The sequence below is a fragment of the Siphateles boraxobius genome, unplaced genomic scaffold, assembly GCF_051911475.1.
Source record: "Siphateles boraxobius isolate OS27281-9 unplaced genomic scaffold, OSU_SipBor_1 14, whole genome shotgun sequence".
Classification (NCBI taxonomy): domain Eukaryota; kingdom Metazoa; phylum Chordata; class Actinopteri; order Cypriniformes; family Leuciscidae; genus Siphateles; species Siphateles boraxobius.
The window spans coordinates 148,304-175,112 of NW_027508744.1; the positions used below are offsets into that span (position 1 = coordinate 148,304).

At 40.9% G+C, this 26,809-nt stretch overlaps 1 protein-coding gene and 1 long non-coding RNA gene across 5 annotated transcripts; one reads left to right on the forward strand and one right to left on the reverse strand.

Moving 5' to 3' along the window:
- Positions 1-26,591, reverse strand: dus3l (dihydrouridine synthase 3-like (S. cerevisiae)). 4 transcript variants are annotated; one of them, XM_077230176.1, is made up of 15 exons: positions 26,501-26,591; positions 25,575-25,642; positions 25,203-25,488; positions 23,057-23,440; positions 20,446-20,529; positions 19,864-19,905; positions 19,631-19,783; positions 18,311-18,427; positions 17,294-17,359; positions 16,304-16,414; positions 16,118-16,214; positions 14,812-14,887; positions 14,112-14,300; positions 7,386-7,514; positions 1-381 (listed from the first exon to the last, which is right to left on the reverse strand). In XM_077230176.1, exons 2-15 carry the CDS (start codon positions 25,625-25,627, stop codon positions 309-311), a joined length of 1,860 nt encoding a protein of 619 aa, XP_077086291.1. In that variant the 5' UTR covers positions 25,628-25,642; positions 26,501-26,591; the 3' UTR covers positions 1-308. The 4 variants fall into 4 exon arrangements, with proteins under 4 accessions (XP_077086291.1, XP_077086294.1, XP_077086290.1 ...); XM_077230179.1 differs by having other exon boundaries at positions 20,446-20,526; positions 26,505-26,580; XM_077230175.1 differs by having other exon boundaries at positions 26,505-26,580.
- LOC143738206 (uncharacterized) lies at positions 7,407-14,569 on the forward strand. Its single transcript, XR_013203849.1, has 2 exons — positions 7,407-7,545; positions 14,120-14,569. It is a non-coding gene; the product is annotated as an uncharacterized LOC143738206 (long non-coding RNA).
- Positions 26,592-26,809: the final 218 nt, after the last annotated feature.

The window sequence follows — 26,809 nt, forward strand, 5'->3', positions numbered from 1 at the left end:
TTAGTGAGTATTTGACTTTATTCTCTTTCATATCATCATCAGTAAAGAGCTCAATACAGAACCAGAGACGATGTGAGATCAGTGTCGATCTATTTTATTCTATTGATCAGTTCTGCTTCAATATCTCACACACACACGCACCACTTAAGTATTAAACATCTTTAATACAATTAAAATAAATTCAACTGAATATAAACAACTTGGGCTTAATCATGTTCAAACTTTAGTAAATAAAACAAAAGAAAATAAAAAAAGTATGATAAGCACTTTTTTATTCAGTAATTACTGTCTTTTTCTGCAGCCGACGGTCATTTATAAGCGTTCGCCTTGTGTTTCGGCAGAAAACTGAAGTTTTTAGGCACCGGTCCCAACAGCATCTCACTGCAGAGCAAACATGAAAACAGGGTGTTAGTTATGCGTTTAATTACACATTAGGAAATCAATTATTAAGGAAACATGACACCAAACACAAGACTCCTTGTGAGTGAAATTTATTCAGTAAATACTAAATCTTATTTCTAATAAGTTATTTGTAATCCATAAATTTATAGGCGAAATCATAACATAAAAACATATGCAGATACAACTCAATTTAGCAGTTTAATAATAAGAGAAGACATCTTAGTTAATGTTTCCATTCAAAGCTGCGAATTTAACTTTTGCACAAAATTGGAATATGGCATAAAACATTTGCGAATAAAGTGTGTGTTCAAGAGAACAAAATCATCACTTCCTATGAAATTGGCACAAAATATCAGTAATAAAACTAAGTTTCTGCAATCGGCTCTTTTTCCTCCATTAGTGAGTGTCTCGTCAGGCAAAACACAATAAACGCTGTCAATGTAAACCAAATCAGTCAACAGACTTTGACTCCGGCGTTTCAGAAACACCAAACCAACATTTGCAATGCCATTGGTCCACTGGTTACTCCAATTATCCAATTAACAGCCTCTCCTGAAGCACATGAGGTTTGAGAGATTTAATCTGTATATGTGTTTCCATCATAGTTTATGCACATCTACTTATCAGATAAAAAAATGATCAGTTTTTATGCGCATTTTTAGAATTCATGCGCACCTTGAAATTTCCATCCAGCGCTTTTTATACAATATTGCAAAATGCACATAAAACAGGTGTATGGCAACACAGCTAGTGTAACTGAAACGCAGCTAGTGTAACTGAAAGGCAGCTAGTGTAACTGAAAGGCAGCTAGTGTAACTGAAACGCAGCTAGTGTAACTGAAACGCAGCTAGTGTAACTGAAAGGCAGCTAGTGTAACTGAAAGGCAGCTAGTGTAACTGAAAGGCAGCTAGTGTAACTGAAAGGCAGCTAGTGTAACTGAAAGGCAGCTAGTGTAACTGAAAGGCAGCTAGTGTAACTGAAACGCAGCTAGTGTAACTGAAACGCAGCTAGTGTAACTGAAAGGCAGCTAGTGTAACTGAAAGGCAGCTAGTGTAACTGAAAGGCAGCTAGTGTAACTGAAAGGCAGCTAGTGTAACTGAAACGCAGCTAGTGTAACTGAAAGGCAGCTAGTGTAACTGAAACGCAGCTAGTGTAACTGAAAGGCAGCTAGTGTAACTGAAAGGCAGCTAGTGTAACTGAAAGGCAGCTAGTGTAACTGAAACGCAGCTAGTGTAACTGAAAGGCAGCTAGTGTAACTGAAACGCAGCTAGTGTAACTGAAAGGCAGCTAGTGTAACTGAAAGGCAGCTAGTGTAACTGAAACGCAGCTAGTGTAACTGAAAGGCAGCTAGTGTAACTGAAAGGCAGCTAGTGTAACTGAAAGGCAGCTAGTGTAACTGAAAGGCAGCTAGTGTAACTGAAAGGCAGCTAGTGTAACTGAAAGGCAGCTAGTGTAACTGAAACGCAGCTAGTGTAACTGAAAGGCAGCTAGTGTAACTGAAACGCAGCTAGTGTAACTGAAAGGCAGCTAGTGTAACTGAAAGGCAGCTAGTGTAACTGAAAGGCAGCTAGTGTAACTGAAAGGCAGCTAGTGTAACTGAAAGGCAGCTAGTGTAACTGAAAGGCAGCTAGTGTAACTGAAAGGCAGCTAGTGTAACTGAAAGGCAGCTAGTGTAACTGAAAGGCCGCTAGTGTAACTGAAAGGCCGCTAGTGTAACTGAAACGCAGCTAGTGTAACTGAAAGGCAGCTAGTGTAACTGAAAGGCAGCTAGTGTAACTGAAACGCAGCTCGTGTAACTGAAACGCAGCTAGTGTAACTGAAAGGCCGCTAGTGTAACTGAAAGGCAGCTAGTGTAACTGAAAGGCCGCTAGTGTAACTGAAAGGCAGCTAGTGTAACTGAAAGGCAGCTAGTGTAACTGAAAGGCAGCTAGTGTAACTGAAAGGCAGCTAGTGTAACTGAAAGGCAGCTAGTGTAACTGAAAGGCAGCTAGTGTAACTGAAACGCAGCTAGTGTAACTGAAACGCAGCTAGTGTAACTGAAACGCAGCTAGTGTAACTGAAAGGCAGCTAGTGTAACTGAAAGGCAGCTAGTGTAACTGAAACGCAGCTAGTGTAACTGAAACGCAGCTAGTGTAACTGAAAGGCAGCTAGTGTAACTGAAAGGCAGCTAGTGTAACTGAAACGCAGCTAGTGTAACTGCGTTGAAAGGCAGCTAGTGTAACTGAAACGCAGCTAGTGTAACTGAAACGCAGCTAGTGTAACTGAAACGCAGCTAGTGTAACTGAAACGCAGCTAGTGTAACTGAAACGCAGCTAGTGTAACTGAAACGCAGCTAGTGTAACTGAAACGCAGCTAGTGTAACTGCGTTGAAAGGCAGCTAGTGTAACTGCGTTGAAAGGCAGCTAGTGTAACTGAAAGGCAGCTAGTGTAACTGAAAGGCAGCTAGTGTAACTGAAAGGCAGCTAGTGTAACTGAAACGCAGCTAGTGTAGCTGAAACGCAGCTAGTGTAACTGAAACGCAGCTAGTGTAACTGAAACGCAGCTAGTGTAACTGTAACTGAAACGCAGCTAGTGTAACTGTAACGCAGCTAGTGTAACTGAAACGCAGCTAGTGTAACTGAAACGCAGCTAGTGTAACTGAAACGCAGCTAGTGTAACTGAAACGCAGCTAGTGTAACTGCGTTGAAAGGCAGCTAGTGTAACTGCGTTGAAAGGCAGCTAGTGTAACTGAAAGGCAGCTAGTGTAACTGAAAGGCAGCTAGTGTAACTGAAAGGCAGCTAGTGTAACTGAAACGCAGCTAGTGTAGCTGAAACGCAGCTAGTGTAACTGAAAGGCAGCTAGTGTAACTGAAAGGCAGCCAGTGTAACTGAAAGGCCGCTAGTGTAACTGAAAGGCCGCTAGTGTAACTGAAACGCAGCTAGTGTAACTGAAAGGCCGCTAGTGTAACTGAAAGGCCGCTAGTGTAACTGAAAGGCCGCTAGTGTAACTGAAAGGCAGCTAGTGTAACTGAAAGGCCGCTAGTGTAACTGAAAGGCCGCTAGTGTAACTGAAAGGCCGCTAGTGTAACTGAAAGGCCGCTAGTGTAACTGAAAGGCAGCTAGTGTAACAGAAAGGCCGCTAGTGTAACTGAAAGGCCGCTAGTGTAACTGAAAGGCAGCTAGTGTAACTGAAAGGCAGCTAGTGTAACTGAAAGGCCGCTAGTGTAACTGAAAGGCAGCTAGTGTAACTGAAAGGCAGCTAGTGTAACTGAAAGGCAGCTAGTGTAACAGAAAGGCCGCTAGTGTAACTGAAAGGCCGCTAGTGTAACTGAAAGGCAGCTAGTGTAACTGAAAGGCAGCTAGTGTAACTGAAAGGCCGCTAGTGTAACTGAAAGGCCGCTAGTGTAACTGAAAGGCCGCTAGTGTAACTGAAAGGCCGCTAGTGTAACTGAAAGGCCGCTAGTGTAACTGAAAGGCCGCTAGTGTAACTGAAAGGCAGCTAGTGTAACTGAAAGGCAGCTAGTGTAACTGAAACGCAGCTAGTGTAACTGAAACGCAGCTAGTGTAACTGAAACGCAGCTAGTGTAACTGAAAGGCAGCTAGTGTAACTGAAAGGCAGCTAGTGTAACTGAAAGGCAGCTAGTGTAACTGAAAGGCAGCTAGTGTAACTGAAACGCAGCTAGTGTAACTGAAACGCAGCTAGTGTAACTGAAAGGCAGCTAGTGTAACTGAAAGGCAGCTAGTGTAACTGAAAGGCAGCTAGTGTAACTGAAACGCAGCTAGTGTAACTGAAACGCAGCTAGTGTAACTGAAAGGCAGCTAGTGTAACTGAAAGGCAGCTAGTGTAACTGAAACGCAGCTAGTGTAACTGAAACGCAGCTAGTGTAACTGAAAGGCAGCTAGTGTAACTGAAAGGCAGCTAGTGTAACTGAAACGCAGCTAGTGTAACTGAAACGCAGCTAGTGTAACTGAAACGCAGCTAGTGTAACTGAAACGCAGCTAGTGTAACTGAAACGCAGCTAGTGTAACTGAAACGCAGCTAGTGTAACTGAAAGGCAGCTAGTGTAACTGAAAGGCAGCTAGTGTAACTGAAACGCAGCTAGTGTAACTGAAAGGCAGCTAGTGTAACTGAAAGGCAGCTAGTGTAACTGAAAGGCAGCTAGTGTAACTGAAAGGCAGCTAGTGTAACTGAAACGCAGCTAGTGTAACTGAAACGCAGCTAGTGTAACTGAAACGCAGCTAGTGTAACTGAAAGGCAGCTAGTGTAACTGAAAGGCAGCTAGTGTAACTGAAACGCAGCTAGTGTAACTGAAAGGCAGCTAGTGTAACTGAAACGCAGCTAGTGTAACTGAAAGGCAGCTAGTGTAACTGAAAGGCAGCTAGTGTAACTGAAAGGCAGCTAGTGTAACTGAAACGCAGCTAGTGTAACTGAAACGCAGCTAGTGTAACTGAAACGCAGCTAGTGTAACTGAAAGGCAGCTAGTGTAACTGAAAGGCAGCTAGTGTAACTGAAACGCAGCTAGTGTAACTGAAACGCAGCTAGTGTAACTGAAACGCAGCTAGTGTAACTGAAACGCAGCTAGTGTAACTGAAAGGCAGCTAGTGTAACTGAAACGCAGCTAGTGTAACTGAAACGCAGCTAGTGTAACTGAAAGGCAGCTAGTGTAACTGAAAGGCAGCTAGTGTAACTGAAAGGCAGCTAGTGTAACTGAAACGCAGCTAGTGTAACTGAAACGCAGCTAGTGTAACTGAAAGGCAGCTAGTGTAACTGAAAGGCAGCTAGTGTAACTGAAAGGCAGCTAGTGTAACTGAAAGGCAGCTAGTGTAACTGAAAGGCAGCTAGTGTAACTGAAAGGCAGCTAGTGTAACTGAAAGGCAGCTAGTGTAACTGAAACGCAGCTAGTGTAACTGAAACGCAGCTAGTGTAACTGAAAGGCAGCTAGTGTAACTGAAAGGCAGCTAGTGTAACTGAAACGCAGCTAGTGTAACTGAAACGCAGCTAGTGTAACTGAAAGGCAGCTAGTGTAACTGAAACGCAGCTAGTGTAACTGAAACGCAGCTAGTGTAACTGAAACGCAGCTAGTGTAACTGAAAGGCAGCTAGTGTAACTGAAAGGCAGCTAGTGTAACTGAAACGCAGCTAGTGTAACTGAAAGGCAGCTAGTGTAACTGAAAGGCAGCTAGTGTAACTGAAAGGCAGCTAGTGTAACTGAAAGGCAGCTAGTGTAACTGAAAGGCAGCTAGTGTAACTGAAACGCAGCTAGTGTAACTGAAAGGCCGCTAGTGTAACTGAAAGGCCGCTAGTGTAACTGAAAGGCCGCTAGTGTAACTGAAAGGCCGCTAGTGTAACTGAAAGGCCGCTAGTGTAACTGAAAGGCCGCTAGTGTAACTGAAAGGCCGCTAGTGTAACTGAAAGGCAGCTAGTGTAACTGAAAGGCAGCTAGTGTAACTGAAAGGCAGCTAGTGTAACTGAAAGGCAGCTAGTGTAACTGAAACGCAGCTCGTGTAACTGAAACGCAGCTAGTGTAACTGAAAGGCCGCTAGTGTAACTGAAAGGCCGCTAGTGTAACTGAAAGGCAGCTAGAGTAACTGAAAGGCAGCTAGTGTAACTGAAAGGCAGCTAGTGTAACTGAAAGGCAGCTAGTGTAACTGAAAGGCAGCTAGTGTAACTGAAAGGCAGCTAGTGTAACTGAAAGGCCGCTAGTGTAACTGAAAGGCCGCTAGTGTAACTGAAACGCAGCTAGTGTAACTGAAAGGCAGCTAGTGTAACTGAAAGGCAGCTAGTGTAACTGAAACGCAGCTCGTGTAACTGAAACGCAGCTAGTGTAACTGAAAGGCCGCTAGTGTAACTGAAAGGCAGCTAGTGTAACTGAAAGGCCGCTAGTGTAACTGAAAGGCAGCTAGTGTAACTGAAAGGCAGCTAGTGTAACTGAAAGGCAGCTAGTGTAACTGAAAGGCAGCTAGTGTAACTGAAAGGCAGCTAGTGTAACTGAAAGGCAGCTAGTGTAACTGAAAGGCAGCTAGTGTAACTGAAACGCAGCTAGTGTAACTGAAACGCAGCTAGTGTAACTGAAAGGCAGCTAGTGTAACTGAAAGGCAGCTAGTGTAACTGAAACGCAGCTAGTGTAACTGAAACGCAGCTAGTGTAACTGAAAGGCAGCTAGTGTAACTGAAAGGCAGCTAGTGTAACTGAAACGCAGCTAGTGTAACTGCGTTGAAAGGCAGCTAGTGTAACTGAAACGCAGCTAGTGTAACTGAAACGCAGCTAGTGTAACTGAAACGCAGCTAGTGTAACTGAAACGCAGCTAGTGTAACTGAAACGCAGCTAGTGTAACTGAAACGCAGCTAGTGTAACTGAAACGCAGCTAGTGTAACTGCGTTGAAAGGCAGCTAGTGTAACTGCGTTGAAAGGCAGCTAGTGTAACTGAAAGGCAGCTAGTGTAACTGAAAGGCAGCTAGTGTAACTGAAAGGCAGCTAGTGTAACTGAAACGCAGCTAGTGTAGCTGAAACGCAGCTAGTGTAACTGAAACGCAGCTAGTGTAACTGAAACGCAGCTAGTGTAACTGTAACTGAAACGCAGCTAGTGTAACTGTAACTGAAACGCGGCTAGGTTAACTGAAACGCGGCTAGGTTAACTGAAACGCGGCTAGGTTAACTGAAACGCAGCTAAGTTAACTGAAACGTAGCTAGTGTAACTGAAACGCAGCTAGTGTAACTGAAACGCAGCTAGTGTAACTGAAACGCAGCTAGTGTAACTGTAACTGAAACGCAGCTAGGTTAACTGAAACGCAGCTAGTGTAACTGAAACGCAGCTAGGTTAACTGAAACGCAGCTAGTGTAACTGAAACGCAGCTAGGTTAACTGAAACGCAGCTAGTGTAACTGAAACGCAGCTAGGTTAACTGAAACGCAGCTAGTGTAACTGAAACGCAGCTAGTGTAACAGGAGTTTTGGACCTGTAATGTTCTGCTTTCGGTCAGAAAGATGTGTGAGTTAATCTGTCACCTGATTTGTATCCAGTCGCCCACATGTTGGCTGGCCATCAGAGACTCCATGTAATCTCGCCCCATGTAGAACGGCGGACGCTCGTTGATCTTCTGCGGGACTCTCTCCAGCAATCCCACGGGAATATACCTGAGCACATGTTACACTCAACGCCATGAAGGTGAGCAATAGATTTAAACAGGGTGTAAAATCAAATTCAAGGACTTTAAGCACTACAATCAGAGGTGTCATTTATCAAACAATATCTTTCTTTATTATCTTAAAAAAAAAAATTAATTAGATAAATAAAAATAAACTAATAAAACAAAATGGTACAAATAAAGTGCAGCACATGCAATGACTGTAACTTTAGCCACTGAAAGGATATTATGACAAAGATATCATATTTGAATATATGATTGACCTGAATAATACATCTAAGTATATGTAATATATACTCAGATACTTATGAGCAATATCACACTCATAGCCATGCAAAACGTCTGCATATCTATATCAGATGAGCTGCAGCGTTAATTGTGTGTGAAAATATTATTTTATCAATAAAATTAAAAAATACATTTCCCATATATTGTCTTTCAATAATTCAAGCACTTCATAAAAATGGCGGTTTTCAAGGGTTTTCCAGGATTTGCATTTCAAAAAGTCAAATTCCAGCACTTTCAAGGACCTTATCCGACGAACCGTTTAATGACGGGTTATGCACCAATGCTACATTTTTCTAAATGTCAATCATTTGTTAACAACCAAGTATTTATTACTTCAATGAAAAATCATTGTTTCTGCATTCAATTATTACATTGTTTAAATTAATACCTTTTTCGCTAACTGTGATTTTGGAAACGCTTCATTTTACAGTACTTACAGTTTACTTACCTAGAAAGTACTGGGTTATATAAGGTAAGTACATGGGTTAAGGTTAGGTTTAGGGGTAGGTTCAGGGTTAGTACTGTAGGATTACAAATTTATTTAAATGTTTAATTTAGATTGCCAATACAATAGTATTTTATATTGAGAAAGTTTAGAAATGATGAGACCAGGAAATCTCTGCAAACGGTAGGGGTTCTCAGCGGGATATTCCTGACTGTCCCATCTCAGTACGAGAAGGCTAGGCTTTTCCTGTTCTCGTTGTTTACCGGGGGAAGAGTCATGCTGAGCAAGTTTGAACACCTGTTATTTTATTACTGAGACCATTTGTCTCATCTCAGTACGAGAAGTCTATGCCTTTTCCTGTTCTCGTTGTCTCAGCTCATTTACATCACAATGTAATCCCTCCCCCTTGAAATGTATATATGAACTCAATGTATACTGCCTTAGTTAGACTTCACTTGACTTGGGTCCGGAGCAGACTACAGCAAATAAAGAATCCTGCTTAAATAAGTCTCCTGGTTTTCGCTTCTGAGTTTTTCTACACTGAAGAAGGAAGAAGTTCACAACAGATGGTGCCGTGACCCGGATGGAGAAACTGAAACTCAACAAAGAATGAACTTTTGAAACTTCAAAGCTCAAAGATCTCAACAAAGATCTGACTTTCCAGTTCCAGACTGAATCTTTTGAATCCAGAAAGATCTCAACAAAGCTGCCTGAGTTCGCGAACTGAATCTCAACAAAGATCTCAACAAAGCTGACTGTGTTCCAGAACTGAATCTCAACAAAGATCTCAACAAAGCTAACTGAGTTCCAGAACCAAGCTCAACAAAGCTAACTGAGTTCCAGAACCAAGCTCAACAAAGCTAACTGAGTTCCAGAACCAAGCTCAACAAAGCTAACTGAGTTCCAGAACCAAGCTCAACAAAGATCTCTGACTGAGTTTCCAGACGGAATTTTTTCCATACAACAATAATTTGGTGAGTTTCACTCCATTCAAAGAACCGTTGAAAAACCAGTAAAAATTATCCTCTGTGCCGTCAGAGAAAGAGTTATCAGACAGCTGTAGTGTTTGATTACCCAAAGTTATCCTTTAGAAGTTGTCTTTTAAAGATGAAAATATATCCTCTGTTCAGGCAGGGACGTTTTTAACATCACATGTTAAAAAGATATCCTCTGTGTCAGGCAGGGAAGATTAGTATTATTTTGCTAATTATTTGTTTTGTTGTTTGTTACCTTGTGGTGTTACCCTCTAAAAAATTTCTTTTAGAGAAGAGAGTTTGATCCTCTGAATAGTCAGGGAAGTTGTTGGTATCCTCTGTGCAGACAGGGAAGATTTTAGCATTCAAGTTAAAATATTGTTAGCCTCTGTGCAAGCAGAGAAGAGGTAGTCTTACAGGCTATTTATTTTGGTTACCCTTTTAAAAGTTTTTCTTTTAGAGAGGAAAGTTTGATCCTCTGTTTCAGGCAGGGAAGAGTTAGCAATACATGCTAGTAATTTTGTTTTATCCTCTAAAAAGTTAGGAAGGTGAAAGATCCTTTCCGTTTCTTTCAGGGAAGATTAGCGTAACGTGCTAATATTTTGTGTTTCATCCTCTGTTTCTGGCAGGGAAGTTAAATGTGATGTGTTGGTAACAAGGAAGGTTTATCAACAGTTTGATCTGTGACATAAGTGTAGACTCTTTTGATCAGAGAAGTTTTAGTGTCTTTGTTTGTGTGGTAACAAAGAAATCCACAAAATGATTAAGAAAAGTGCTAGACTAATCTCCACAACTAAAAAAGGTGGTCTTGCTAATCCTTTGTGGTCAGATAGCGAATTTAAAACACTGTTAGGAGAACAGATGGATCTAATAGTCACTGAAAAAGTTAGACAAGAACTAACACAGAAATATGAGATTCATCCAGATAAGATTTGGTCTATTGAAGAATGCAAGAAGGTGTTAGGTGCATGTATCAGAAAGAAAAACATGAAAGGCATAATCTGTTGCCATAGGGAATTTAGCTTATCCATTGCACAAGAACAATCTAGGTGTATAGCTAAATTAAAAGAACAGAACAAACAAATGCACACTAAGGTGGGCCATAACAAGGCCTCAACCAAATGTGACTCAGAAGACCAACAGTCAGATGAAACTTATCCTGACTTAAAAGCATTCTTTGAAACAGATGTAGACATCCCATCAGTAACTGATAAGCCTGTAGATTCAGTAAAGGTTTGTGTTGCAAGAAGATCTCAGGGAATTGAGGGAACTGAAAGTGTTCCTACCAACTCTTCTGTTGTCCAAAACCAAACTGTTGCCAAAGCACTCGGACCTAGAGATATAGAAAGACTATCCCAAAGCTTACCTTCAGTAAGCACTGATGTTTCTGTATTTAGAAGGGCATTGATCAGTAAAATGCGTCTTTACGACATGTCGTTGGCAGAAGTCACACAGCTGATGTCACAAATTCTAACTGAATCTGAATTCAACAGTTTTGAGTCTGCTGTTACTTCTGAACTACAACATGCCAGAAAAGATGAATTGAGAGAGGGAGTTCTGAAAGCGTTGAAGAACATTGTTGGACCAAACATGGACTGGTCAAAGATCACTAGTTCTTTACAGAAGAAAGATGAGAATGTTAGTGAGTACACTCAAAGATTTTGTCAGTCAGCAGCAGCATACAGTGGGATAGCTGACACTTCAGAGAAGGTGCTAGAAGATAATGGTCCCCTAGTTCGCACATGGTTTGATGGTCTGTTGTCAGAACATAGAAAAGCATTGCCTTTCTTAGACTTAACATGGTCCACTAGAACCATACAAAACAACTTAGACAGTTTGGCTGCATGGGAAAGAAGCTCTGATGTCAAGGAAAGAGTAAAAATTGCTACAGCATCCTTTAAGGTCAACACAGAGAATCAACAGGAACGCAAATGTCCTAATAGAGAGGGCAGTAGTTGTTATTATTGTGGTAAACATGGACATTGGGGAAAAGAGTGTAGGAAAAACAAAAAGAACTTTAAACAAGTTAACAATGTTACTCAGCTCCTACTCAGTCTGCTTGCTACTCTGAAGCAGCCCGTCCCCTCGTCATTAAACTGGTGCAGCTGGTTGACGCGTTAACCATTTGGGCTGTGAGTGCTTTATTTCCCCACTAACTTGCAACAGAGATAAAAAAACTTCAGTTTTTGTTTAATAGAACAAAAGGAAAGTGACTATCTCAGTTTTTTCCTTTGGGGGACACTGGTTAAAGTAGACTCACAGCCTTAAATGTTATTTTACAGCACAGGCCTTTCATCATTAATAGTGTTAGGTCAGACTGTAAACGTAAAAAAAGCCCTCATGCAGTGTCCACAATAATGCCAAATATTGTTTTACAGCGTGCACCTCTCACAAATCCGTCCTCATGTATGATGTCTGCTATGACTGAAGTTTTGTTAGAGGATGAAGGAGAAATTACTCACGATTGTGTTACGCTTACATATACACCTATGAGTGAAGTAAAAGAAAAAGGTAACAGACGAGCAGGTTATGCAGTAACGTCCACCACGGAAGTGTTAGCTTCAGGACGTCTTCCAGATCATTTTTCAGCTCAAGCTGCAGAACTAGTAGCCCTAACAAGAGCATGCACGCTAGCTTCAGGATCAGTTGCTAATATCTACACAGATTCCAGATATGCTTTTGGGGTAATTCATGATTTTGGTGTCATTTGGCAAACCAGACAGTTTCTAACTTCTGCTGGATCCCCCATTAAGCATGCTGAATTAGTGAAAGATCTAATGTTTTCCATGAAACTTCCAAAGAAATTAGCAGTGATCAAAGTGAAAGCACATCTCACAACTAATACTACAGAAGCTAAAGGTAATGCTCTTGCTGATATGGCAGCTAAACAGTCTTGTTTCTATGCAACTGTACAAGTGTGTTCAGGTAGTGCAGCACAGAAGAAAATGATGCCTCCTGAATCAATAATTGATCTGTACAAAGACGTTTCCTCCATTAGAACCAAAGTGACATGGGCCACATCAAGTGATGTTGATTACAGCAGCTGCAGTATTGTGTCAGGGAAGAAAAACCTAGACTCATGTGTCACACTGTAAGGTTGTTCCTGCACCAGCAGGGATAGGTTAGGACACAGAACCAGTGAGGAGCCCCGGGAAGAACCGAATGCAATAGGCTTCGGGGGTTAACCCTGGGGTGAAGACTTCCCTCATAGGCCCTATCCTAGTCCATCCTTACCTCACTGTTCTTTAGGTGTCAAAGGAATTAAGAAATAGGGAGAGATGGAACGACAATAGCAGACCCAGAAAAAGTTTACAACCCTAGTGTTTGAACAAATACTGCTCTCCTGTCTTTTGTTTTCTTTCTTACTCTGTGCAGATACCACTGATGACTTCCCGAGACCCATACGCACTGACCTCGTCATCTGCGTATGAAGCCACAAGAAAACCTCAAGAAACAACTTGACCCTCTTCCGAGCCAACTATCACAAAAGGATAAAGAAAAGAAAAAGAAAAAAATACACAACGCAGAGACTCACATACGAAACCTTCAGTCATCCATCAACATGATCAAGATTGTCGTACCAGTAACATCACAGACACTCTCGCTTCGCACAAGATAATGATCTTACAGAACAGAGTGGCCTTAGATTACATTCTAGCAACGGAAGGAGCCTGCACCATCATCGGACCTGAGTGCTGCACCGGGTTTTAATGGATCCAACAGAGAACTTGAACAAAATCAAACAAGACATTCTTGATCTTTCAGCAAAATTACACCAGATGACTGAAGTAAATTTTTCATGGTTCGGAAACTTGATTGGGAAACCCTGGCTGTGGATAAAGGAAATAGCAATTCTGCTGTTATTTCTTCTAATAGCGTACTATCTATGCGTCCACAGTATCAAGTGTTTCATTCAACAAATGACTCACGCCCCTCACAAAGAAATGACAGTCCCAAACAGAAAAGACTATTACCCTTAAGAACTTAACGGACCCTAAATTTGCATGTTTGTTTCTGTGTCAGCATGCAATTGCAGAAACAGCAACACAGAAGCATGAGCCTGTAATGATCACAAGTTACAAGAATTTAACTTTTAAGTGTCTAAATTTGTATTTTGTGAGAGTTATTTAGAACTCTCAAAGGGGGAAATGTAGGATTACAAATTTATTTAAATGTTTAATTTAGATTGCCAATACAATAGTATTTTATATTGAGAAAGTTTAGAAATGATGAGACCAGGAAATCTCTGCAAACGGTAGGGGTTCTCAGCGGGATATTCCTGACTGTCCCATCTCAGTACGAGAAGGCTAGGCTTTTCCTGTTCTCGTTGTTTACCGGGGGAAGAGTCATGCTGAGCAAGTTTGAACACCTGTTATTTTATTACTGAGACCATTTGTCTCATCTCAGTACGAGAAGTCTATGCCTTTTCCTGTTCTCGTTGTCTCAGCTCATTTACATCACAATGTAATCCCTCCCCCTTGAAATGTATATATGAACTCAATGTATACTGCCTTAGTTAGACTTCACTTGACTTGGGTCCGGAGCAGACTACAGCAAATAAAGAATCCTGCTTAAATAAGTCTCCTGGTTTTCGCTTCTGAGTTTTTCTACACTGAAGAAGGAAGAAGTTCACAACAGTACCTAGTTATTACCCAGTTATTGTAATTACTATAAGAAGTATATAGTATGTAAATGGGAAACAGGACTGTAAAATGAAGCGTTACCTGATTTTGCATATGTACATTTCTTAGACAGTTACCTGATAACAGATCACTCTAAATTGTAATGTGAACTCATGCATTTTCTGTAAAACTGCATTGAAATGATGTGTATTGTGAAAAGCGCTATAGAAATAAAAGTGAATTGAATAACTCGTCACCTGCACAGGAAGGAGAGCCACTCCAACAGGAAGCTGCGCGTCTTCTCTACGCCCTGCGTGTCGGAGCCCCAGTGCTCGAGGCCGAAGTTGCTGAAGTCCCGCAGGACGTCCAGGCGCTCGCTGGAGGAGATGTCCCAGTGTCTGCTCTCCTTGATCTCAGTGAAGAGCCACGGCTTGATCAGCGCACCCCTGACAAACACCAGACTTCTTTCAGAAAACACCAGGACCGGGTGTATCTTAGCTCTGAAGGGCGCTCTCTATGTGCAAGGTTACGAACGCTCGCCGCATTTTACCAAAAATGTACGCTTCTGTCCGAAAGCTAGTTATTTTAGTCGATAAAGTTGTAAATATGGATATTTTTCTTACACAAATGCACTTTAATGATGGATAGATGCACTTTTATGATGGATAGATGCACTTTTATGATGGTTAAAATATAAAGCCATTATTATAAAGCTTGGAAGAGCCACGATATTTTCTAATATAACTCTGATTGTATTCGTCTGAAAGAAGAATGTCATATACACCTAGGATGAGTTGAGGGAGAGTAAATCATGGGCTAATTTTCATTTTTGGGTGAACTATCCCAGTTTAAGATCAGTCGTACGATCACTTTTACGAACTACTTTGGCTTACGATGCTTTTGGGAAACGCAGCCCAGAACGACACCGATGATGCAGTGAAAGACACACACACTGACCTGGCCAACATGATCCCCGACACTCCTGTTTCTCTGGCCTTCATGGCGTCTTCATACGACAGAATATCTCCGTTACCTGTGGGACAAACGGCAACAGAGCCAATCAGGGATCACCATATCGGTATCGGCCGATATATGATTATTTATAATGTTATCGCTATCGTCCCGATGAGAACATTTGTCATATATATTAAAGCTGATAAATAATATATTTCCTTCAGCTGAGACATTTCAGATGTGACACTGTTCAACATGATGGTTTTGAATTGCTTGAAATATGATTGAAATCACTTCAAAAAACAAAAATACAGTTCATACAGTACCAGTCTCTCATATCAGCTACATAAAATTATAATAAGAACATTATAATTGTGTGATTGGGTCATGGCTTTTAATGATGAGTTTTGTTTTTGTATTCAGACTCAGTTTATATAAAAATTTGGATTTATATTTATCGGCCAATATATCGGTTATCGGCTTTCAAATATAAAGAATTATCGGTTATCAGCTTTCAAATATAAAGAATTATCGGTTATCAGCTTTCAAATATAAAGAATTATCGGTTATCAGCTTTCAAATATAAAGAATTATCGGTTATCAGCTTTCAAATATAAAGAATTATCGGTTATCAGCTTTTAAATATAAAGAATTATTGGTTATCGGCTTTCAAATATAAAGAATGATTGGTTATCGGTTTTCAAATATAAAGAATGATTGGTTATAGGCTTTCAAATATAAAGAATTATCGGTTATCAGCGTTCAAATATAAAGAATTATCGGTTATAGGCGTTCAAATATAAAGAATTATCGGTTATAGGCATTCAAATATAAAGAATTATCGGTTATAGGCGTTCAAATATAAAGAATTATTGGTTATCGGCTTTTAAATATAAAGAATTATCGGTTATCAGCTTTCAAATATAAAGAATTATCGGTTATCAGCTTTTAAATATAAAGAATGATTGGTTATAGGCTTTCAAATATAAAGAATTATCGGTTATCAGCGTTCAAATATAAAGAATTATCGGTTATAGGCGTTCAAATATAAAGAATTATCGGTTATAGGCATTCAAATATAAAGAATTATCGGTTATAGGCATTCAAATATAAAGAATTATCGGTTATAGGCGTTCAAATATAAAGAATTATTGGTTATCGGCTTTTAAATATAAAGAATTATCGGTAATCGGCTTTCAAATGTAAAGAATTATCGGTTATCGTATCAGCCAAAATTTTCCTATCGGTGATCCCTAGAGTCAAAGCCTCTGAAGTAAGGAGTTTCCGCATCACCGCGGCGTCTACTCACCGAACAGCGGGACGGGAGCGGCGAGTTTGGAGCAGGTGTCGATATAATCCCAGTCAGCTGACTTCGTGTAGCGCTGTTCGCGTGATCTCCCGTGCAGCTGCGGAGGAAAACATTCAGTGACTCGTCGCCCATGAAGAACGAAACCTCATCTTAGCTTGAGCTGCTCGCTGAACTGCTTCACCGTACCGTAATGAGCGACACGCCCCACTTCTTCATCTCGGGGATCAGCTTGTGCGCGACGTTGCAGTTCTGCTGGACTCCCGTGCGGATCTTAACCGTTAGAGGAACGTCCAGCACCTGCGGAAGAGCAAACGAGACGCGTCACAACCAGCACAGCAACTCATCGGTTTACAGATCACCAGAATGATGGCTCAGTCGGACTGAGATGCCTTCATGTAAAAATCAGATTTAGCTCAATCTGAATAAAATTTCGATTGGATGATTTTAAAAACAATACCTTGTGTACCTTCGCAGTGCATGATGAGCAAATGTCTCATCAACAATAACAAATGTCTTACCAACATGTGTATGTTTATTTACGCCTTTCATTTTAAGAACTGGTCAGAGGAGGAATCCCTATTTAGAGGAATATTCACTAAATATTTGCTAAAAAGCACTTCTGACAAATTTCTGATGCAAAACAATTATACTTGCGGTTAGACATTATGACTCTGGTTTTCTCCGGGTCTGCATGCGCTGAAGTTTTGTTCGTAATACATACAATGCAAATGTAAATGAATATGTGTATCGTATTGTAACATTTAGGGTTTGTATAACTATAACTTGATGATCTTTGGTTTCCATGCCATCAAAACTACGAAAAACACTAAAAAATCATGTAACTTAAAATATGAGAAATTATTAACGCTATATAAAAAAATTTGTTCCTTTGTCAATTTGACACATAAAAACGACAATTCTACTCTCAAAATTGTCATGGCGTCTTTCTTCAATTCTGAACGCAATACATAAATGCTAAAGTTAATGTGAATCAGATCGTGACGATTAGGGTTCATATAAACATAACTTTCAGAATCTGAGATCAGATTGAAGAAAATGTGTGCATGTAAACAAACCTACTGATGTCCAATGATGCAGCTCAACAAGACGAACATCACTCAACACACTCTTTAAACACACTCAACAATAATGATCAAGGTTTCTCGGTTCACTTACAGAGTTCATTCCCCTCACGATTTGTTCAAATTTGGTGGTTCGTGTCATGAGGCCACATCCGCCACCCTGAAGAAACACAAATCAGGTCATCGCTGCTTAAACGGTCGCAAAAACTAGCTTCTCAAAGTACGGCTACGCTGTGTTGGGTCAAATGGACCTCCTTTGGTTTCCATGCATTTCACCAAAAATCAACATTAAAGTATCACGTAAAAATCTCTATTGTATCTTTTCAGTGACTAAAAAACCCCACAAAATATACTAATTTATTAACTCCTATACTATAAAAACAGTTTCTCTGTGTGTTAGTGGTCAATTATACGTAAATATTCAATATTAGGTGTACAGATACACAAAAACCTTTCTCTGATGCTTTGACTACTTGAAGCAACTATTTTCACTCTGAAGTACAACTATGAATAAATAGTATTTATGTTTTGTACATTATTTTTAGTGTTTATTTCTATATGTACTATTGGTGTAAAATGCCTCACATGACAGTAAAACCCCAATAAAAGAAACAGCAAATTCTCTTTTGATTCAGAAGACAAGTCTTCAATTTCAAGTAAACTATAAGTCTTAAAATCTCATGCGTTTCTTATTTTGACAAGCTATGATCGAGGTTTTCAGTTTTTTACACAAGTGTTGATTTTTGGCAAATTACATGAAAACCAATGAAGGTCATTTTGAGCATCGTAGTCAGGAATTTGTACAGGCTTTCCAAAACACACAACTTTGCATGCACATTCATGACCCTATGAGAAAAATTCGCAATTTCAAGAATTAAACGGTTTCAAGCGTGTAAAAATCTAATGTTGGTCAAATCAACCTGCGACTCAATAGAGAATCGACTCCAGAAGACCTGTATCATGACAGTGTGTTCTATGAACTGTAGGACAGATCTGTGTGAAAACAGCATCAGTATACAGGTTATTATTAATATCTGACTAAATAATGACAATATGTGCAGGAACTATTCCTTTAAAAGCGGCTAATGGCCTCGGGTTTTCTGTACATTACCTTCTTGTAAACCAGGTCGATGGGGCATCCGGAGTTTATATCCACGAAATCCACGTCGATGTGTTGATTGAGCAGCTCGGCACATCTGGTCATGGTGTCTGGGAAACAGCCTTCCAGCTGCAACACAACCTCACCGTCAGCTCATGTGGGACTAGCCGTACACAACCTTTACTGTATCAAGCTGGAAATCACAATCCAATTTCTGTCACTTGACGTCACGTAACAACAACCAAAACGGCGGCCAATCCCACAGTTAGGAAGCTGGGTAGGAAATGCTACACATTTTATTGTTTGATATGCAATTTTCAGCCAAATTATTACTTTGCAATAACAAAGTCAAGTCAAAACACTACAGGCAAAACCATTTTTTTTCATGCACTGGTCAGTTTTGAGATTTTGGGATATTTGGCTTTTCATAACGTGTTTTTTTCAGACTAGTGGAAAGAAAACATTCAAAATACATCCAAAATTAATTAATATATATATTCCAAGTGGTTGTTCATATACTGTATCATTCGCCTGATTTATAGAACATTTTACTCCTAAAATCCTTTAACTCGAATGTCAACAAAATCAAACCTGCTTTAAACAATTTTCAGATTTCTGTTATGGAAATGTATGCAAATGAGCACATATTTAATTAGACCATGCCTCATTTGCATAAGATACATTTCAGAATCTTGTAATACAAAAAGTGTTTCCAATAAACTGGGGAAGAATGGATATGACATATTCACCTGTAGTGTTTTGCTCTAATTAACTGTAAATGATCAACACATGGACCCAGTCCATAACAGACATAACATAACAGTTATGAGCCAAGAAACCAATAATAACGTCACTTCAATAACACGAACAGCTCACAATTATGGTAAATCCAGCATGAAGTTTCATCAAAGCAGTCAATAATTCACTGTATAACCGAATCAGACTCATTAAAGGTGCTGTATGAAACTTTTTCACTCTACTAAAGCATAAAAGTACCATAATATGTTTGCATATATTGAGGAAACATGCTAAGTTCACATACTCGTTTCTCTGAAAAACAGAGTTATTTTACTCTGAAATGTGTGTTTCCAGGCTGGAATGTTTGTTATTGTTTTGGTCTGTGATACTGACAATTTTCACTGTCCATTGCTCGTCCATGTTGTGTGTGCTTATACTGGCGACCCGTGTGAGCGTCGAGTCTGTGGAGGCGGGAGAAACCACGATCTCCGATATTTTGAATCGGACTGCAGTACCTATCTCCACCACTAGTCATTCTTACAGACTGCAGCTTTAATGCTGAAACCCTGATATGATGATGTGTAGGTGTCGCACCTGAACGCCGAACAGGTCTTCGCTGGCGTGTCTCTTCAGAAGAGCCCACTCAGACGCCTGTCCCTGCAGGAGATTGGTGCACATGGCCATCTCTCCACACGTCACGTCGGCCCCGAAGCGCTTACACACGCGCCGGAACGGCAGATTCCCACACTGCACAGAACACACACCATGAGCTGCGAGAAACACGCCTCACGAGGACTCACTGACCGTACATTACCCCGCGAGCTTACCGTAGTCAGAGGAGCCAGGTACAGCTTGTCTCTGAAATCCACCTGAGGTACAAGAGTAAATGATTTCAGAATTAAATACTAGTGCGATACAAATATTACATACAAAATAAGTGTATAAAAACGTCTAAACTTTTAGGAGATCAAAAATGCATCATGAGGCAGAAACAAAAACTTAAATTAAATTAGATTTAATATCACACCCGTTTGATTTGGATTGTGTGATGCTGGTTGGTTGATGCCAGCTTGGCTATTTTCAAGTCGAAATACCATAAAAGAGCAATTTAAAAACCTTTATATGGCTAAATATAGGTTATATTATATATTTAACTCATGTATAGGCAAGGCAAGTTTTTTATATAACACATTTCATACACGATTTTCCCATCGTGATTACACTGTCTGTTGTGTTCTTTTTAATATAGATTAAAAACCATTTTTTAAAGCTTCTGTTTCTGTTGTATAACAGATACACCCGTTCTGACAAATGTAGCTGGTCATCCATGTATTCTACGCAGTAAAAATAGTATTCCGGAGGAATAAACTCTACATACTGCAATATATAGTATGTTATTCCAAACACACCTGTTTCTTTTCACATTGTCGCAGCTTGATGATGTCAGCGTCTGTAATCGGCCCCACAGTCTTCACCGGAGGAACCGCACTCTCCTGCAATTCAAATTATATTTACGCATTTCTTTTAAACATCTATAATACTTGTTTTTAGGAAAGCCATGAGCCTGTATGTTTAAAGCAGCGCTGATGGTCTAGCGATTTAACGATTCTGCTCTCTGTTGTTTTCAGGCTCTACTAGAACAGGTTTTCCTGCTTGAATGTTGATTATTTTCCTCATATTCTCCATTGTTGCGGCTCCTCTCTTCCCAGTCTGTCAGTAACGCTCTGTTTACTTCCTGTCTCTATGAAGCCCCTCCTCCTGAAAAGCACACTGTGCTCTGATTGGTCGGCTGGATCAGTGTGTTGTGATTGATCGAGCACTTCGAGTGTGTTTGGGAAATGTCCCGCCCCTTACCATAACCGCCAGTTTAACACACTAACCAACTCCACCAGGCCCCGCCCCTTTATTCTGCGTATGAATTATTTAAATGATGAATACTGTGAAGTGTTCGTTCCAGTTAATCAGTGATGTCAGGTAATAATGCAGGTGGTATACCGGTTCATACAGAATACCGGTGTTTATTTTTGTTATATGAGTTTTTAATATACCGCAATACCGCGGTATGTCACAGGTAATATGTCGCTTTAACAACTATGGGAGCGCGGCGCGACACTGTTTGAGAGTGTCTTTTCATTGTTGCACTGGTGATGCTCAGATGTGTGTGTGTGTGTGTTACTGTGTGACGGTGAAGAGGTTTAACGATAATTGATCTGTCAAATTATATTACAGTGTTTCCCATTCATTGGTTCACAATATCAACACAGCCTTTTGGGAAATCTATTTGGTGTTGGCATTGACATCGTTGAATAAACACGAGCACTGCACGTTTCAAAGTCAAAACGCGGCGCGGGAGTTTTTATATGAATGTTTCTGAAGTGAACTGACGGTCTTTAGAAACGTTTCGATGTCATTTCAATTGAATTTTTCTTTATCTTTCCTAATAAAGCAGCGTTTATGAGCGCTGCGCTGGTTTGTGTTCAGCAGTTACCAGGGAAACCACTTTGTGTTCAGCCGTTACCGGGGAAACCGCTGATTCTGCCGCTCCTACAGCGCCTCCTGCTGGCACAGCCTTGCAAACCTGTATTAACACTAGTGTGGAATTTTACTATAATATTCACTCATGACAGTAAATCAGGGCGTTCTAATGCCGGGTTCGGATTACACGATTTTGGCACGATCCGTTTGACGTACGGTGGGGATTCGTAAACGACAACGGGCGTCGGAACGCATGATTCGATCGTTTCATCTCGTAGAGTGTGTCGTAGTGGACGACCACTGACTAGCGCTGCGATGCTTCACGACATCACCAGAAAAACACTAGCAGGTTTATTTTTTTGGTCCTCCACGACGGGTTCTGTCAAGAGTGAGTGAGTGTGTGTGTGTGAGTCAGTGAGTGTGTGTGTGAGTGCGTGTGTGTGTGCGAGCGAGTGTGTGTGTGTGAGTGAGTGTGTGTGTGGGAGTGAGTGCGTGTGTGCGAGTGCGAGTGTGTGTGTGTGTGTGTGCGAGCGAGTGTGTGTGTGGGAGTGAGTGCGTGTGTGCGAGTGCGTGTGTGAGTGCGTGTGTGAGTGCGTGTGTGCTAGTGAGTGCATGCGTTTGTGTGAGTGAGTGTGTGTGTGTGCGTGTGTGTGCTAGTGAGTGTTTGTGTGAGTGAGTGAGTGTGTGAGTAAGTGAATGTGTTTGTGTGAGAGTAAGTGAGCGAGTGTGTGTGTGTGTGTGTGTGTGTGAGAGAGTGTGTGTGTGTGAGAGAGTGTGTTTGTGTGAGAGTGTGTGCATATGTAATACATATACGTGTGCGAGTGAGTGTGTGTGCGAGCGAGTGAGTGTGTGTGCGAGCGTGTGTGTGCGAGCGAGTGTGTGTGTGTGCGAGCGTGTGTGTGCGAGCGAGTGTGTGTGTGCGAGTGAGTGTGTGTGTGTGTGCGAGTGAGTGCGTGTGTGCGAGTGAGTGCGTGTGTGTGAGTGAGTGAGTGTGTGTGTGAGTAAGTGAGTGTGTTTGTGTGAGAGTAAGTGAGCGAGTGTGTGTGTGAGTAAGTGAGCGAGTGTGTGTGTGTATGTGAGAGAGTGTGTTTGTGTGAGTGTGTGTGTGCGTGTGATTTTGAGTGCATATGTAATACATGTGCGTGTGCGAGTGAGTGTGTGTGTGCGAGTGAGTGCGTGTGTGTGCGAGTGAGTGAGTGTGTTTGTGTGAGAGTAAGTGAGCGAGTGTGTGTGTGAGTTAGTGAGCGAGTGTGTGTGTGTGTGAGAGAGTGTGTTTGTGTGAGTGAGTGTGTGCCTGTGATTTTGAGTGCATATGTAATACATGTGCGTGTGCGAGTGAGTGTGTGTGTCTGTGTGTGAGAAACGGCACGCGATGACTGGTCGGATAGCAACGTGTAGTCTGACATGTTTCTTGTCCACGACATAAGATTTTAGGAGTCACAATCGTGTAATCTGACACAGTGACTATCCGAACCAGGCATTAGTGGATCTACTGCAGTATTTCCTCTCAGTCAGTAGAACGTGTGGTTAACTTGAAAACAATACCGTGATCTGAGTCTCCTGGTCCTGCGCGGTGTGTCTCGGCTCCTCCTCCAGCCTCTTCCCGCGGCTGATGGTCTTCAGGAAAGCCTCTGCGCCGCTGAAGCGCTCCTGCTTCTTCCTCAGCCGCCGCTGGAGCTCCTTGTCCAGCTGGTTCCTCACCGCCGCTCTCTCGGCGCAGGGGTCGTAGAGATCCGCGTTCACCAGGTTCTTCATATCGGCGCTGGTGTGGGCTTTAGCAAACCTGCAGGACACGCCGTACTGACACTTGCCGAAGGTGTTGAACAGGTAACACTGCTCTCCCAGATCCTCTGCTTTACTGCGCATGTACTCCGACACGTCGTGGAGGAAGCGGCACTTATCGCCGAAGAAGCATTTAGTGTCTCGCTCCTGAAAGACACGAGTCAAGTGTTGAAGGAGGGTCATGATCAACCAAACCAGAGATTCTGCTTAAAGTGCCGGTTCATCATTTTATCCCTTTAAACGGCTGGTTGATTATTTCAATTTTCTAACTGTAGTTAGTGTGTAATGTTGCTGTTTGAGCATAAACAACATCTGCAAAGTTAAAAAGTTCAAAGCAAAAGGAGATTTTATTTTACAGAAATCGACAACAAACGGCTGGTACACGAGCTTCTTCACGGATTAGTGACATCACCAACCCTAAATTTACATAAACCCCGCCCCCGGAACACGATTTATAGATTATCAAGACAGAATATGCTAATCAATGACTTTAAGATAATTAACTCCACATCAGCTACATAAATTCATCAACTAACATTCAGAAATGTCCTGTTGCTTCTACATGTTGTCACTTCTTGAGTCTCTCCATCATTGTCTGACTCTCATTTAAACATAAAAAGCTAAAAGTTTTTGAAATGTTCAATGCGTGTCTGTGTGAGGTAGTCGGATCTGCTAGCACGCGCGCGCGCACACACAAGCTGTTGAAGCTCCGCCCTCTTTGCCGGGAGCAGCAGCTCATTTGCATTTAAAGGGACACACACAAAAGTTGACAATTTTAACATGCTATAAAAAAATATCTGTGGGGTATTTTAAGCTAAAACTTCACACACACACTCTGGGGACATCAGAGGCTTATTTTACATCTTGTGAAAGGGCATATACCACCCGTTTATCACTCACCAAAATTACATATAAACGCCTTTTCCTTGAAAAAAAAAAGTCTTCATGCCTTCAAATATCTTGAATGTAACTCGACACCCTTGACTCCTTTAGTATGCGCGGTTCTATGAATATGCAAATGAGCCCCGCCTCCACTCACTCAGCTCAGAGATCCACTCGTTGACGATCACACGTTGATCTGATTGGTTACAAGGTAGTTTGTGACGTCAGAAACACCAGCGATTTCAAACCGTGTTTTTGAGACTGTCTTTAGTTCACTGCAGTTTTAAGGAGAAAATACTCAGCAATGCTGTCGACTTATGAATTTACACATGGTTTGTCTTAAACCGTATTAAAAACACCACATAGACACATAAACAACATTAAAAGCTGGATTTTCAAAACAGGGGGACTTTAAGCAACAATTTTTAAATAGTTTTAGTTAACTATAGTAACACTGGGCGAATGGGGGAAGTGTTTGGAAACATGTTTGGTAACTATTACTTCTATATCCTAGCCTGGCTAACGTCAGACCGAGTCTCATTGAGACTTGGGTCAGGGAACCACATGTTCTTTTTCTCGTATTTGAGGCGTGGTTTACGAGTTTACCCAGAGCCGTTTATTGGGTGCTACGAATGTCTATGAAATGCGCCTGTACGTAGCTCATAGCCAATCATTCCAATTATACCAGATGACGTATGTAGGGCGACAGAAATTAGACGAGGAAGAAGACGATTGGACAGAGATGTATGTGTACACGATGGCATTCAGTGACTATTGACTATAGGCTGCATCGAAAGGTAACTTCGTGTCTGCTGCCATGTTGGGTCCATAGGTATAAACAAACTGCTTTGGTGTGTCGCATAGACGTCGTCATCGTCTGTCTGCTCCCTCCCCGTTCTGTGATTGGTCCCCTCGCTGAGGCGAAAATCTGGTCCATGGAATCCAGACTGCCTAGCAATGAATAAAATCGCGTTGCGCGCAAGGCAGCATGGGGAAACCCAGGCTATCTATATATATTTTTTCTCACCTGAATGATTGACGGACACAATCGTCTGCCTTCGTAGCTCTGAGGTTTCATGCGAGGTCTGTTTTTATTCTGTCCTCTCATCCTCTTCTTCTCTTTCTTGTCTGGTTCCTCCGGCGCTCCTTCGCTGTCCAGTCGGATCCTCTTCTGCTCCGGTTCTCCAGAGTCTGGATCCGCATCTTCACTCTTCTGCTCCGGTTCTCCAGGGTCTCGGTCCGCATCTTCACTCTTCTGTCCCGGCCGGCCCGAATCCAGGAACGCATGGAACTTCTCTTTGGTGGTGAGGAACCTGTACATCAGACACGAGTCACTCATAAACACATATCGCTCCACAGACGCTGTGATTATTAATATAATCAGAATAGAGAAACGTACTGTTCTTTAATAGAGGCAATTCCTTTCTCGACCTCCACAGCCGATTCCATCATGAACACTCAAACCTGCTGGGAAAACCAGAAAAATTGTCCTAATGGTTCAAATGTCTTAAGGAAAACAGGACTTTTATTTTGAAACACATTTACATATCAACACATCTGCAGCAGGCAGGCCTTTGAAAAAGTGCAAAATATGTAAATTAATAAATACATACATCCAACAGTACAAGTACTATGTCTTAAAGTGATCATATTTTTAAAAAACAGGACTTTTATTTTGAAATAAACGATCTGATGATGTTGATGTGACATTCGGTCATAATCATGAGCTCATTAACATAAGACCGCCCATATTTACAGAACACCTTATGTGAAAATAAATAACACAAATAAGATTAAAATAAATTAAGAAAATTAAATAAATAAATCAATAATAAATTTACCAAAGTTCTCCTACAGGTTTTTATTACTATAATGCGTAGAATCTTTTTTTTTACATCTAACTTAATAAAAACTAAATATTTTCCAAGTAATATTTAGACATATACTGTGAAAAAAAATAATGATAAATAAATTGATTATTTATACAAGAAAAGATGCCTTTTATATTTGTGGATGAATCCGTGGCATCTGAAAGACTGAAATGCCTTGACATAACATATTTACCTTTTAATTGTTGTAAGGATCATTGGATTTACTCTAACATTATAAGTGGCCTTCAAATGATAACGTGCAAATAAAGCCTCTTCAGATTTATTGCACATAGAGCAACACTGGATTAAAAGGGTTAAAAGATCATGACAGTCGAAAACAACTAGCGTATCTGAAGAACATGTGTGTGTCTTACTAAACACCGATCGTACAGCAGCTCTGAGATCAGTTCAGATTTATGTCTGATTATTATTATTGATCATCATCATCACTCACCGACCAGTGAAGTTTGTCTCTGCACATGCACAGTCTGCAGCTGCGCAACTCTCTAATGTGTCCGACCGGGAACACGAGCACGCGCACTGAAGTTCCGCTTCAACACGCGCCACCGCGGTTTCATGACGGGACTACAAATTAAAAGTATACAACTGAAAAAATTAAAAATATATATATTACATACAAAAATTATGTTATTCTATGAATTTATATTGCATACAAAAATAAAATGTATACAAAATGTATAATTTAATATATAAATTATAATAGATTTGAGTTATTTATAGATATTGTTGAAAGGTTAAGCAC

Bases quoted from the DNA above. Each gene is read 5' to 3' on its own strand.
- dus3l (XM_077230176.1), bottom strand. From the start codon at position 25,627: ATGATGGAATCGGCTGTGGAGGTCGAGAAAGGAATTGCCTCTATTAAA. The intron at 25,489-25,574 runs GTACGTTTCTCT...TCTGATGTACAG, and splicing joins ATTGCCTCTATTAAAGAACA to GTTCCTCACCACCAAAGAGA. The intron at 7,515-14,111 runs GTGACGAGTTAT...ACATGTGCTCAG, and splicing joins TGGCTCTCCTTCCTGTGCAG to GTATATTCCCGTGGGATTGC.